At 44.3% G+C, this 13,000-nt stretch overlaps 1 protein-coding gene across 2 annotated transcripts in view; it reads right to left on the bottom strand.

Moving 5' to 3' along the window:
- The window catches only part of LOC142657376 (monocarboxylate transporter 2-like), a 33,940-nt gene extending 24,234 nt beyond the window's left edge, over positions 1 to 9,706 (bottom strand). Inside the window, exons 1-2 of one of the 2 annotated variants that reach the window (XM_075832399.1) lie at positions 9,618 to 9,706; positions 4,335 to 4,580 (exon numbers count right to left, since the gene is read on the bottom strand). In XM_075832399.1, coding sequence (XP_075688514.1) covers positions 4,335 to 4,551 — 217 coding nt within the window. In that variant the 5' untranslated portion in view covers positions 4,552 to 4,580; positions 9,618 to 9,706. Of the gene's footprint in view, positions 1 to 4,334; positions 4,581 to 9,500; positions 9,581 to 9,617 lie in introns of those variants that run through there. The other variant, XM_075832400.1, reaches the window with a different exon arrangement.
- Positions 9,707 to 13,000: the final 3,294 nt, after the last annotated feature.

The raw sequence follows: 13,000 nt of genomic DNA, 5'->3' as shown, positions 1-13,000 counted from the left end.
ATTGCTGGAAACTATCTACAGATGCATAACTTCATCCAGTTGTGAACTAAGAGCCTTCTCTTCCTTAGGCCTATTTCAGACGGCGGTAATATGGCGGCATTAAGTTCGATTTCGTAGAATCGTGCTGTAGTACAGACCCTGGTATATGACCCCAGTAAGGCCATCTGAAACAGGCCTTAGGGTATGTGCACACGTAGTGACCAAAAACGTCTGAAAATACGGAGCTGTTTTCAAGGGAAAACAGCCCCTGATTTTCAGACGTTTTTTGAGCAACTCGCGTTTTTCACGCCGTTTTTTACGTCCGTTTTTGGAGCTGTTTTCATTGGAGTCTATGAGAAAACGGCTCCAAAAACGTCCAAAGAATTGCCCTGCACTTCTTTTGACGAGGCTGTATTTTTACGCGTAAATGACAGGTTGTCTGCACAGTACGTCGGCAAACCCATTCTAATCAATGGGCAGATGTTTGCCGATGTATTTTAGCCGTATCTTCAGACGTAAAACGAGGCATAATACGCCTCGTTTACGTCTGAAAATAGGTTGTGTGAACCCAGCCTTACTTTAAAACCTCAAAACAATTTAAAGGGATTTTCCAATTTGGACAATCTTTACTTGTTAGAAGTGTCTCTTGAAAATAAGCAGATCACAAAGTGTCTTCCTCCTGGAACCCTCAGCGATCAGCTGTAATCTATGGGGAAATCTGGCAGTAAGTGTTGAATTTCCCTGCGGTGCCACCACAGGGTACATTAAGTATTACACAGTGCCCATTCATATCAATGTGATGTCTGTGTAATGCAGGACAGGACAGGTCCTCCAGAGTAAGAGACGCTCTTTGTGACCGCTCTCAAGTCTAGCCAATAGATGAGGATCCTGAACAGAGGACCCCCCTCTATTAACTCTAATTCCCTAATAGGGTGTAGGGAAATGGGTTTAGTGAACTGGACAACCCCTTCAATGTGTAGGTTCAGAATATACTAAAACATTGCTTAAAAGGAAATTCCACAATATAGTGTTATTATCTTAAACACTGAGAGTTTTGCAATTGTGGTTGATTTAGGGTATGTTCACACGCACTGTTTTCAGACGTAATTCGGGCGTTTTACGCCTCGAATTACGCCCGAAAAAACGGCTCCATTACGCCTACAAACATCGGCCCATTGGTTTTATGGTGTTCTGTTCCCACGAGGTGTAATTTTACGCGTCGCTGTCAAAATACGGCACGTAAAAAGACGCCTGCGAAAAAGAAGTGCATGTCACTTCTTGGGACGTTTTTGGAGCCGTTTTTCAATGACTCCATTGAAAAACAGCTCCAATAATGGCCGTAAAATACACCGCGAAAAACGCGAGTTGCTACAAAAACGTCTGGAAATCAGGAGCTGTTTTCGCCTGGAAACAGCTCCGTATATTCAGACGTTTTTGGTCACTGCATGTGAACATACCCTTAAAGTACTTTTGTCATAGCCCGGCGAATCCATCCGCAGAGTAAATGCTGCTGTTTATGACAGCCTGTGTTACATTTTTCTTATATTCAGGTGCAGGGCAGGCTTTAGGTTGGTTGGTGCGCTGTGCTCTACCCGCTATACAATCATAGAGTGCCAAAAATAATATTGTTAGTTGCCTAATGTCACTGTAACATCAATAAACAAGGAAATTTAGCTGCATCCTGTGCAACTGCCTTAGGGTTGGGCACTAAGTGGGGGTTCGGGTGTGCAAGCTCCTGGGCCAGCAGTGCCCCTTAAGTAGTGATAAGTGATGCACCCTGTCGACCAACACAATTTCCACAGCCCTAATAGGGTATCAGATATTTGGGTCCAGTCTCACATAGTGGCCACGGGGCAGCTGAAAGTCGCGCTGTTTGGTGCGGTTATCAAATTAATTGTTAATGTCCACACGGTTTTAAGAGTAAAACTGCTGTTCATCTACAAAATTGTGAGGCCATAGGGTCCTTTCATTAATGGGCACGTGAATTTTCAGTTAAACATCAATTTTACTTACAAAACCATTAACAATCAATTTTAAAATCGCACCGAACAACATGTCGAAGCGGTTTTTAGCCATTTTTTCAGTCTTGGCGACGCACTGGCCACTGTGTGAGACCGTACCCTAAACTTTAATTTAAAAAATGCAAAAACTACATAGGCTCCAAGTAGAAAACAGTCAAGAAAAGTATAACAAAAAGGGCCTTGTCGGCTTTTCCCATAAAATTGGTAATTTACTGGTTGCCCATGAATTTTTGGAATTCTCACCAATGAGAATTTAAAAAAAATAAAAAAAAACACATGGGAAATCTCCTGATTGTTTACATACATGTGTGTAAGGCTGGGTTCCCACGGAACGGATAGGCTGTGTAAAAACCACGCAGCGTATCCGACCTGGAAACCACAGTACATTCCGTCCGAAAACCGCATCACATTGGGGTGCGGAAAGTAATGGTAAAAACCGTTCATACTTACGTAGGCCGTTGTTATGGCGACAAGTCTGGCCTACCTGGATTATGCTGCAACCCATGTGACTGCTGCAGCCTGTGATTGGCTGCAGCGGCGGTCACATGGGATGTAACACAAGTCGCAACACTTGATTTTCTGTTGCGGGTTTTTCATCCCCATTGAATTCAAATGGGAAAACCCGCAACGGAAAATCAACAAAGACGCAACATAAATTGACATGCTACGGAATTATAATCCACACCGCAGGTCAATGTATTAACGTTTACGCTGTGTTTTTTTTCCGCAGCGTGGGCAGGAAATTTTCTAAATCTCATCCACTTTGCTGCTACTGTAAATGCTGCGGAATTTCCGCACAGAATTCCGTTGCGGAAATTCAAACAGCGTTTACGCTACGTGGGAACCCGGCCTTAAGGGTGTTGCATCAAATATGGCTTCCTTGTTCTAGAAACAGTGCCACTCTTATCTATGGGCTGTTCCTGGTATTGCAGCTCATCCCCATTCACTTGAATAAAACTGAGCTGCAATACCAGACAGAGCCCATGGATAAGAGTGGCGCCGTGTCTGGAAAGTATTGGGACACTGCTGCAATACCAGGAACAGCTGCTACAAAAGCAATGGCGTGTGAAAGTACAAATAGGAATGAAACCTGTGTAAAAAATGAAGAGGCTGCAGCGCTCGTACGATCACCACGGCCCCTATAAACCACTGATCGTCAGGGGAGCCGAGAGTTGGACCCCCACCGATGTAATATTGATGTCTGATCGTAAAAATAGGCCAATTTAAAAATCCCGGGTTACCCCTTTAAAGACCTTGAGCTAAATTCTTCCAGATTGGCCACCATTGCTCCGGTACATCGCTCAGCTCAGATTTCTTTTAACGTCAGTGTCTATATTTAGCAGCAAACACTTCTTGAAAGTCTATGAAGTAATTCTCCACGATGTCATGGCCTCAGGGTACAGTGCAAGAGATCTAGTTTTGTTTTACGGTGTCGTCCGAGGAGTAACCACACAAGCTAGCCACAAATCTTCTGAAGGTCCCTCATTCTTCACAATAGCCAACAACAAAAAAGACAAATATACAAGGCGAACGAAACATTGTAATGGGTGGTCTCCAACCTCTGTCTGGCCAGCTGTTGCAGAACTACAACTCCCAGCATGCATGTAACAGAGCATGCTTGGAGTAGTAGTTTTGCAACAGTTGGAGAGCACTACTTTATGCAATGCCGGTTGGGTTCACACTCTAGAATTTTGGTCAGATCACTTCATACATTGCAGTAAAATCACGCTGTATGTATATTTTAATATGACTTATTCCTTTGCCAATAGCAACCAATCATATTGTCAACTTCTCCACTCCCCCCCCCCCCCCTCTACGTGTTATTCAGATTACCCTCATAGCGCCCAATGATAATAACATAGTTACCAACAATTCCAATATTCCTCCGACTGTTCCACAAACTGTACCGCAGAGGGGTGGTGTTTATGATCATTTACTTCAAAGGGGCATTTTGGGTTAGGACGATTCAGTGGAGGATCTGTCAGCTCTCCTGACATGTCTGTTTTAGTAAATACTCATCTCAGAACTCTGCATTGTACCATTCCTCTGTTATTCTTCCTAGAAATGTATGAATACATTGACAACTGGGTGTTACCAGTTGGGGGTGTGTCCCTACACAGACTGACATTGTCCAATCAGTGCTGACAGAGTGAGACTGTGTAGGGACACGCCCCTTTGACAAGGAGAATGGTAACACCCAGTTGTCAATTTATTCATACATTTCTAGGAGGAACAACAGAGGAACGGCACAATGTAGAGTTTTTAGAAAAGATGCACCAGAATTGTGTTGTTGTTTTTTTTTTGTGTTTGACCAGCCATGTGAACATCACTCACCTCCCGCATACATGGCAGCCAGCAGTAATGAGGATATCCAGGCGATTTCACTATAAGAGGCTCCGAAAAACTCCTGGATTTCTTTGTAGAAAACAGTTATTGCTTTGGAGAAGGCGTAGGAGAATCCCATTGATATGAAAGCGCCGAAAACCACAACCCATCCCCAGCCGCCATCTGGAGGGATGTACCCCAAGTCTGTACCTGCTGCCGGAGCCATTATGAAATTAGGACGTTGTTCTCATAGATCTGAAAAATAATCAAAAAGTATTTAAGTGTATAAAATACTAAATATTACACTGCTCTATGCGGGGGGGGGGGTGTATTGCTGTATAACTAAGCAAATTTAGAGTCTGGGAAAGCTGGGTGTCAACCAATCATAAGGGCTCCTATGGTTGTCACCCAACTTTTCCATATTCCTGAATGCAGTGATACATTCCCTGACTTGTGCTTCTGTATAGCGAGGCAAATTTGTCATTCAGGAGTCTGGGAAAGATGGGTTTTCAGCTTTATTGACAACCATACAGACTGTCACCCAGATTTTTCGGAATCACATTTAGGACAAGATTTAATAGAACGGCATAGCTAATTTTTTATTTTAGTGGGTAATCTCTTCTAAATGGGGTAAACTAATGGAAAATTGATGTCATTCTGTTTTCCTGTGTATTCCGGGTAAAGGAAAAGCCTCTCGTATTCTATCATATCTGAATCGGTGACGACTTAATCCCCCTTGCTCTACAGACCGCCCTGTGTTCATGCTGAATTTACCACATTAAACGCTGATCCACATGAAAGCCGCTTATCACATGTTCCTCATAAATATAATAAGCCGGGACTCCGGGGACCCTGGTGGCTGTATACCCACAAAGGGACCATTTATATACAGTTTAGGGTCTGCCGGATGCAATTAAACTGAGATCTGAAGTAGTTTAGCTATCAAGCGGTATCTTGTCTTAGGGCATGACCACACGTGGCGGATTTCCTCCGCAACTGTCCGCATCAATGCCGCACCTAATCCGGGTTGCGGATTACGGCTGCGGATCTGCACAAAATGTGCAGAAAATTGATGCGGACTAGCTGCTGCGGACTGCGGGAAAAGTGCTTCCCTTCTCCCTATCAGTGCAGGATAGAGAGAAGGGACAGCACTTTCCCTAGTGAAAGTAAAAGAATTTCATACTTACCGGCCGTTGTCTTGGTGACGCGTCCCTCTTTCGGCATCCAGCCCGACCTCCCTGGATGACGCGCCAGTCCATGTGACCGCTGCAGCCTGTGCTTGGCCTGTGATTGGCTGCAGCCGTCACTTAGACTCAAACGTCATCCTGGGAGGCCGGACTGGAGACAGAAGCAGGGAGTTCTCGGTAAGTACGAACTTCATTTTTTTTTACAGATACATGTATATTGGGATCGGTAGTCACTGTCCCGGGTGCAGAAACAGTTACTGCCGATCGCTTAACTCTTTCAGCACCCTGGACAGTGACTATTTACTGACGTCTCCTAGCAACGCTCCCGTCATTACGGGAGCCCCATTGACTTCCTCAGTCTGGCTGTAGACCTAGAAATACATAGGTCCAGCCAGAATGAAGAAATGTCAAGTTAAAAAAGCAAGACGTATCCGCAGCACACATGACATGTGCATGACAGCTGCGGACTTCATTGCGGAACTTTGAATCTCCATTGAAGTCAATGGAGAAATTCCGCCATGAGTCCGCCACTGCTCCGCAACAGACAGAGCATGCTGCGGACACCAAATTCCGCTCCGCAGCCTATGCTCCGCAGCGGAATTTTACGCCTCGTCTAAACGAACACTGCTAAATTAAAGTGTAAGTCAATGGACAAACGGCTCCGCTGCGGATTAACGCTGCGGAGTGTCCGCAGCGGAATTTCAGTGAAAATCCGCCACGTGTGGTCATGCCCTTATAGCTACGGAGTGATCAGTTCTGTCTGGGCCTGAAGGGGTTTCCCAGTAAAATAAAAATGGAAAATGATAATATAAAGGTTGATGTTTTTCAATGTCTGTATTATGGACACGACACATGGACTCTTTGCAATTCCACTGAACCAAACGGGGATCAATATAGAAGTCAATAGTGATCTAAAGGGCTTATCCCGGGATCGACATTTATAACATACAGTATCCGCAGGAGAGGAGATAAAGGTCTGACCACTGCTGATCACTAGACCGAAGGTCCCGAGTCCATTGTTTCTCCTCACCGCACCCCCGCAGTGAAGAGAAGCTCGAATGGAGCCACTGTCGAGAGTGCACCCTGTTGCCCCATTTATCATCTATGGAGTTGACGGAAGGAGTTGAGCGTTGTACTTGGCTCTTTCTGTCAGTCCCATAGACATTGAATAGAGCGTCAGCGCGCATGCTCGACCACCGCTCCACTGCTCGGGGTGCAGTGAGGAGGAGCGGGGGGCTTGGGATGCCTGATCTAGTGATCATTGGGTTCCCAGTGATGGGGCCCCCAGCGAACAGACAATTATCACCTACCCTGTGGATAGGTAATAAATGTTGATCTTGGGATAACCCCTTTAAGTTCGGTTCAGTAAAACCATAAGAGTTAAAATAACAGGGTGCATCTAACAGCCGCAACAAGCGGAACCCCCTAAAATATGTCCATATGACAGCCGTCCGACATGGTCCTCAGGAAGGGGTCTTTTTTTGAAGCATGTTTTTTTGCTCTAAACTGATTGACAAACTGATGACAGGGCTGATCTCAGCAAAGAAATGATCCAACATTTATCAAAAAGTTTACACCAGTGTTTGGCATAAAATGTGCAACTTTTCTCAGTACTCATCCAATTTGAAGAATGACGAGAAAAGTGGGCTTGGTCTCCAAGAAGAAATATTTTAGGTCCATTGATTAACTAAACTAAGGGCTTATTCAGACGAACGGGATATACGTCCGTGCAACGCGCGTGATTTTCACCCGCGTCGCACGGACCTATATTCGTTTATGGGGCCGTGCAGACAGGTGCGTGATTTTTACGCTGCATGACATGTCCGTTCTTTGGGCGTATTACGCGCATCACGCACCCATTGAAGTCAATGTGTGAGTGAAAATCACGCATGCCACACGGAAGCACTTCCATGGGACGAGCGTGATTCGCGCAACAGCTGTGAAAAGGATGAATGAAAACAGAAAAGCACCACGTGCTTTTCTGTTTACAAACATCCAAACGGAGTGTGAGGGTGTGTTCACACGGCTTATTTACGCCTCGATTTACGTCCAAAAATGCGGCTCGATAGCGTTGGCAAACATCTGCCCATTCATTAGAATGGGTCTTATGTTCTGTGCACACGGTAATTTTTTTTACGCACCGCTGTCAAAAGGCAGGGCGTAAAAAAAGACACCCGCGTCAAAGAAGTGCCTGTCACTTCTTCAGACGTAAATGGAGCCGTTTTCCATGGACTCCATGGAAAACCAGCTCCATTTAACGTCCGTAGTGGACGCAGCAAAAAGCGCCTCAACATGCCATTACGGCTGAAATTACGGAGCTGTTTTCTCCTGAAAACAGCCCCGTAATTTCAGCCCTTACAGACGCTGCCGTGTGCACATACCCTCATAGTGATGGCGGCTGCGTGAAAAGCATCATACGGGGCTGACACACGCAGCTGTCAAGTGCCTTTTGCGCGCGCAAAACGCCACGTTTTTTGCGCGCGCAAACGCACACACTCGTGTGAATCCGGCCTAAGGGAAATAACACAAACGTATGCTACAAGTCTGCAACTGTGCATAGCAGGCATAGATATTATCCTCTGCCTGTCCTAGAGGTCAAAATGCGCCAAATTTACTAGGAGCCATGCAGCTTTTAACGGGGTTGTCCCAGAATCAAAATGATCACCTATCCTTTTTCTGATTGCTGAAGGCCCCACCGGTCATCAGAACGGGGGTCCTGAAACCCCAAATCCTCCCACTGCACCCCTCGCAGTGATGAGGAGCTTGAAAAGAGCAGCAGTCGAGAATGCGCGTTGTAGCTCCATTCAATGTCTACAGGAATGAAGGAAACAGCCGAGTAAAGGGATCGGACGTTTACGTAATTCCCATAGATATTCAATGGAGCGGCAGCGGGCATGCTCGACCACCGCTCCATTCAAGCTCCTCCCCACTGCTCGACTGCACCCAGCGATCAGAAAATAATCCCCTATACTGTGGATAGGTGATAATTTTATATTCTGGGACAACCCATCTAATTCCTTTTAATTTGCCGCAAATCACTCTAACTACCTCTTCTAATTTGACTGCCGTACAATACGCCAGTCTTAGTAAGTGTGGGTCATTGATGATCAAATGTACGATGGAAAGGCTTCAACTGCTGTGACGTCCGCCAGTCACTAGAATGAAGTTGCGGTGGCACTAGGAAAGCAGTGTGCCACTTTGGGGGACGACGACGACGACACATTGACTATAATGGGCCGACCATGCGACATCCAAAAAAGGGAAAGTGGGGGCGACAGGAGCCGAAGTGGCGCTGCACTTTCCCAGTGTTGTTACCGCTTCATTCTAATGATTGGGGGCGGTTTACAGCAGTTTGACCCCCAGTGATCGAGTATTGATGACATATCCTATACATTTTATTAAATGACACATCACTGGTGCAGTATTTTAGATGTAAAATGACACAACGCCCCTGCATGTACCTGGCCTAACACATAATACTGCAGCTACTCAAGTAAATATGAGAAACTATAACTGATAACACATATCAGAAAATGCTGAATTAATGTAATCTAATCCACTCAAACGGAAAACTCCCTCCTCATATACTCTTGCCTCTTCGAGATTTCCTTATAAGAATGTCCTGTACATGGACAAATACATAGCGCGAAATATATAAGTATCTAATATAGATACATAAACATAAAAACATACATATTGTATTTTTCGGACTATACACACTGACCAACTACACCAGTTTCAACAAACACAGACGTAGCAGAGTTGAATTTGTCATTTAATGCGTTTAGACTGCCTTATTTGTCAACTCTTGGAGTTAAGATGACGCAGGGACTGTAGGCTGACATACAGTTCTATGTAAAAAAGTCAGAAACATATCACAATGAGTTGTCCCAAATGACAAACTCAGCTCTACTACATCTGTATCTGTTAATAGCAGTCTAATAAGGTGCTCTGGTGGCAGTGCAGATGCTGACTTGCCCAGTCCTACCATGGTGTGAGCCGCCCAGTGCAGCATGTGGCACCAGTGCCGCCTCTTCTGTGCTCCACGTTTTCAGAAGTTCCTGCAGAGTGAAGTTCCCCAGCACTGGAGCTTTCATTCACTTACCATGTGCCGGGTGACGTGGAGCTCTCTGCTGCTAGGAAATAAGAGCTGGGGAGAATGAAAAAAGTTTGAACCAAACTTCATCTGTATATGAGGGCAGCAGGATGCTGGGAGGAGCCCTGCACGGTCACACCATGAGCAAACCTGACCCCCTCTTCCTTCCCCTCTCACCTAGACAAAGGGAGGCTGGAGAAGTTTTGTAGCATAATGTGATTGGTGCAAACATCTGCAGAGCTGAGAAAGGACATACAGATGTAGCCATCTTTATCTTGATATTTAACACATGAAATAAAATGTGGCAACAAACTGTAACTTGACTTTTTCAATGGCTTTTGTGTGATATCATGCTGCAGCAAGTTATCAGAGTCAAGGTAAAAGCCATGAACATATTTGAGGGCATTTAAAAAAAAAAAAATAATAATAGATTAGTCAGTGTGATTAGTGTCACTTTGTAATTAGTCTTTATTAACCCCTTAATGACCGGGCCATTTTGCACGTTAATGACCAAGGATTATTTCTTGTTTTTTCACGGTCGCATTCCAAGAGTCGTAACTTTTTTTTTATTCCGTCGACATAGCCGTATAAGGGCTTGTTTTTTGCGGGACGAGTTGTATTTTGTAATTGTACCATTTTTAGATGCTTATAATGTATTGATTAACTTTTATTAACTTTATTTTAGGAGAGAATTGAAAATAAGCAGCTATTCCAGCATTAATTTTCACGTTATAAATTTACGCCGTTTACTATGCAGCGTAAATAACATGTTAACTTTATTCTATGGGTCGGCACGATTACGGGGATACCAAATATGTAAAGGTTTTATATGTTTTTTCTACGTTTGCACAATAAAAACCCTTTTAGAAAAAAATTACTTGTTTTTGCATCGCCGCATTCCAAGAGCCGTAACGTTTTTATTTTTCCGTCAATGTGGCCGTATGTGGGCTTGATTTTTGCGGGACAATGTGTAGTTTTCATTAGTACTATTTTGGGGTACATAGGACTTATAGATTAACTTTTATTTTATTTTTTTGGGGGGGAATGGGAGAAAAGAGAGAATTTTGCCGTTGTTTTTTGCGTTTTCTTTGGACGCCGTTCATCCGGCGGTTTAATTAATGTGTTCATTTTATTGGTCAAGTTGTTACGATCGCGGGGATACCATATATGTGTATGTGTGATTTGTTTTGACAGTTTTACTAAATAAAACCACTTTTTGGGCCAAAAAAGTAGTTTTATTTGACTTTGACTGTAATTTTTTTTTTTTTTTTTTTCACAAACTTTATTTAACTGATTGTCATTTTTTTTTTAAGTCCCATCAGGGGACTTCACTATGCGATCTGTTGATCGCATATATAATGCTTTGGTATACTTAGTATACCGAAGCATTATTGCCTGTCAGTGTAAAACTGACAGGCAACCTATTAGGTCATGCCTCTGGCATCGCCTAACAGGCAGATGCTGAAGACAGACCTGGGGGTCTTTGTTAGACCCCCGGCTGTCATGGAAACCCGACGGCGACCCCCGATTTGTTTGCGGGGGCGCCGATCGGGTGACAGAGGGAGTTCCCTCCCTCTGTCAAACACATTAGATGCCGCTGTCACTATTGACAGCGGCATTTAATGGGTTAAACTGCCGGAATCGGAGCGTGCTTCGATTCCGGCAGTTGCAGCAGGAGCCAGGCTGAGTATAACAGCCGTGCTCCTGCCGCTGATCGCATGGGTACGCTGTCAGTACCCGCGCGATCACAGGACGGATATATCCGTCCTCCTGCGCGAACTAGCAGCTGCTGAGGACGGATATATCCGTCCTTCGGCGTTAAGGAGTTAAAAAATGTTTTTACTTTTGGAGATACAGCTGCTCTGTGTTCTCTATACAGAACAGCTGTATCGCTCGTTTTTACAATTAATCCGTCAGTCGCGGAGACTTGACGGGTCGACACGCAGGATCCACCTGTAATCGATCACATCTAAGTTCATTATTTATTCACATCTAAGTTCATTAGAAACGCAGGACCCGCCGACACCAAACCTGTCAGTGGCGCGGGACTGACGGATTCAGCGTAAATTGAGCGATACTGTTGTTCTGTATAGAGAATACAGAACAGCTGTATCTCCAAAAGTAAAAAGTTTTTTTAAAGGAAGGGTGTCGCGAAAAAAAAATTTTTTATATCAATTTGCTTTTAGTGTTTTATTAAAAAATGTTTTATTTATTTGTGTGTTTGTGTTTTACTTTTTTTTATTTTTTCACTTTTTCTTTTCTATGGGGGCTGCCATTTTTTTTTTTCATCTCTGTATGTGTCGATTAAAGGACCAGTAGCACGAAAAAAAAATTTTTTAGATCAATTTGACTTTAGTGTGTTATTAAACATTTTTTTATTTATTTGTGTGTTTGTGTTTTCTTTTTTTTTCTTTTTTCACTTTTTCTTCTCTATGGGGGCTGCCATTTTTTTTTTCCATTTCTGTATGTGTCGATTAACGACACATACAGACATGGAATACGGCACATACAGTCCCATAGTGAATGCAAACGGGGCCCGTACCATCCACTATGCTGTACGCCGTCTGTGTGGGAACGGCGCATGCGCCGCTCCCACACAGTCCAAGTTGAACTGTGCGACGTCCGGCGCCGTTTTCCTGTGGACCGGAAGTCGTGGCCGGACAGTAAGATTACTACTTTCCGGTCGCGGCTTCCGGACTTGTGCACTTGGAGCGGAGGTAGCAGACGGAGCGGACGGACCGGAGGGAGCGGCGGCGGCAGGAGCAGGTAAGTTAGGTCTGTGTATGTACGTGTTTTACTGTGTGTTTACTACTGTATGTAACCTACTACACTGTGTGTTAGCTCAAAAAATGGCGGCACACAGTGTAGGAGGTTTGACCGTTCAATCCCCTCCTTTCTCCTGGCCCTAGCCAGGATAAAGGAGGGGGGATTGTTTGTGGACACTAGAGCGAGTGTGTTTTCTCAAATTTTGCAGCATAAAGCAATGTGGTTGCTTTACCACATGCCAATGCTGCAATTTTGGGAATAGCTCCATCTAGTGACCAGCACTGGGAAATATTATAAATTAGAATCTAATTTATAATATTTCCTGACTCGTGAAAAAATTAAAAAAATTAGAACAATGTTAAATCATTTATACACTAAGGGTATGTGCACACACACTAATTACGTCCGTAATTGACGGACGTATTTCAGCCGCAAGTACCGGACCGAACTCAGTGCAGGGAGCCGGGCTCCTAGCATCATAGTTATGTACGATGCTAGGAGTCCCTGCCTCGCTGCAGGACAACTGTCCCGTACTGAAAACATGATTACAGTACGGGACAGTTGTCCTGCAGAGAGGCAGGGACTCCTAGCATCGTACATAACTATGATGCTAGGAGCCCGGCTCC

This window comes from Rhinoderma darwinii, chromosome 7 (genome assembly GCF_050947455.1).
Source record: "Rhinoderma darwinii isolate aRhiDar2 chromosome 7, aRhiDar2.hap1, whole genome shotgun sequence".
NCBI classification, from domain to species: domain Eukaryota; kingdom Metazoa; phylum Chordata; class Amphibia; order Anura; family Rhinodermatidae; genus Rhinoderma; species Rhinoderma darwinii.
This window is presented reverse-complemented; position numbering and strand designations above follow the sequence as displayed.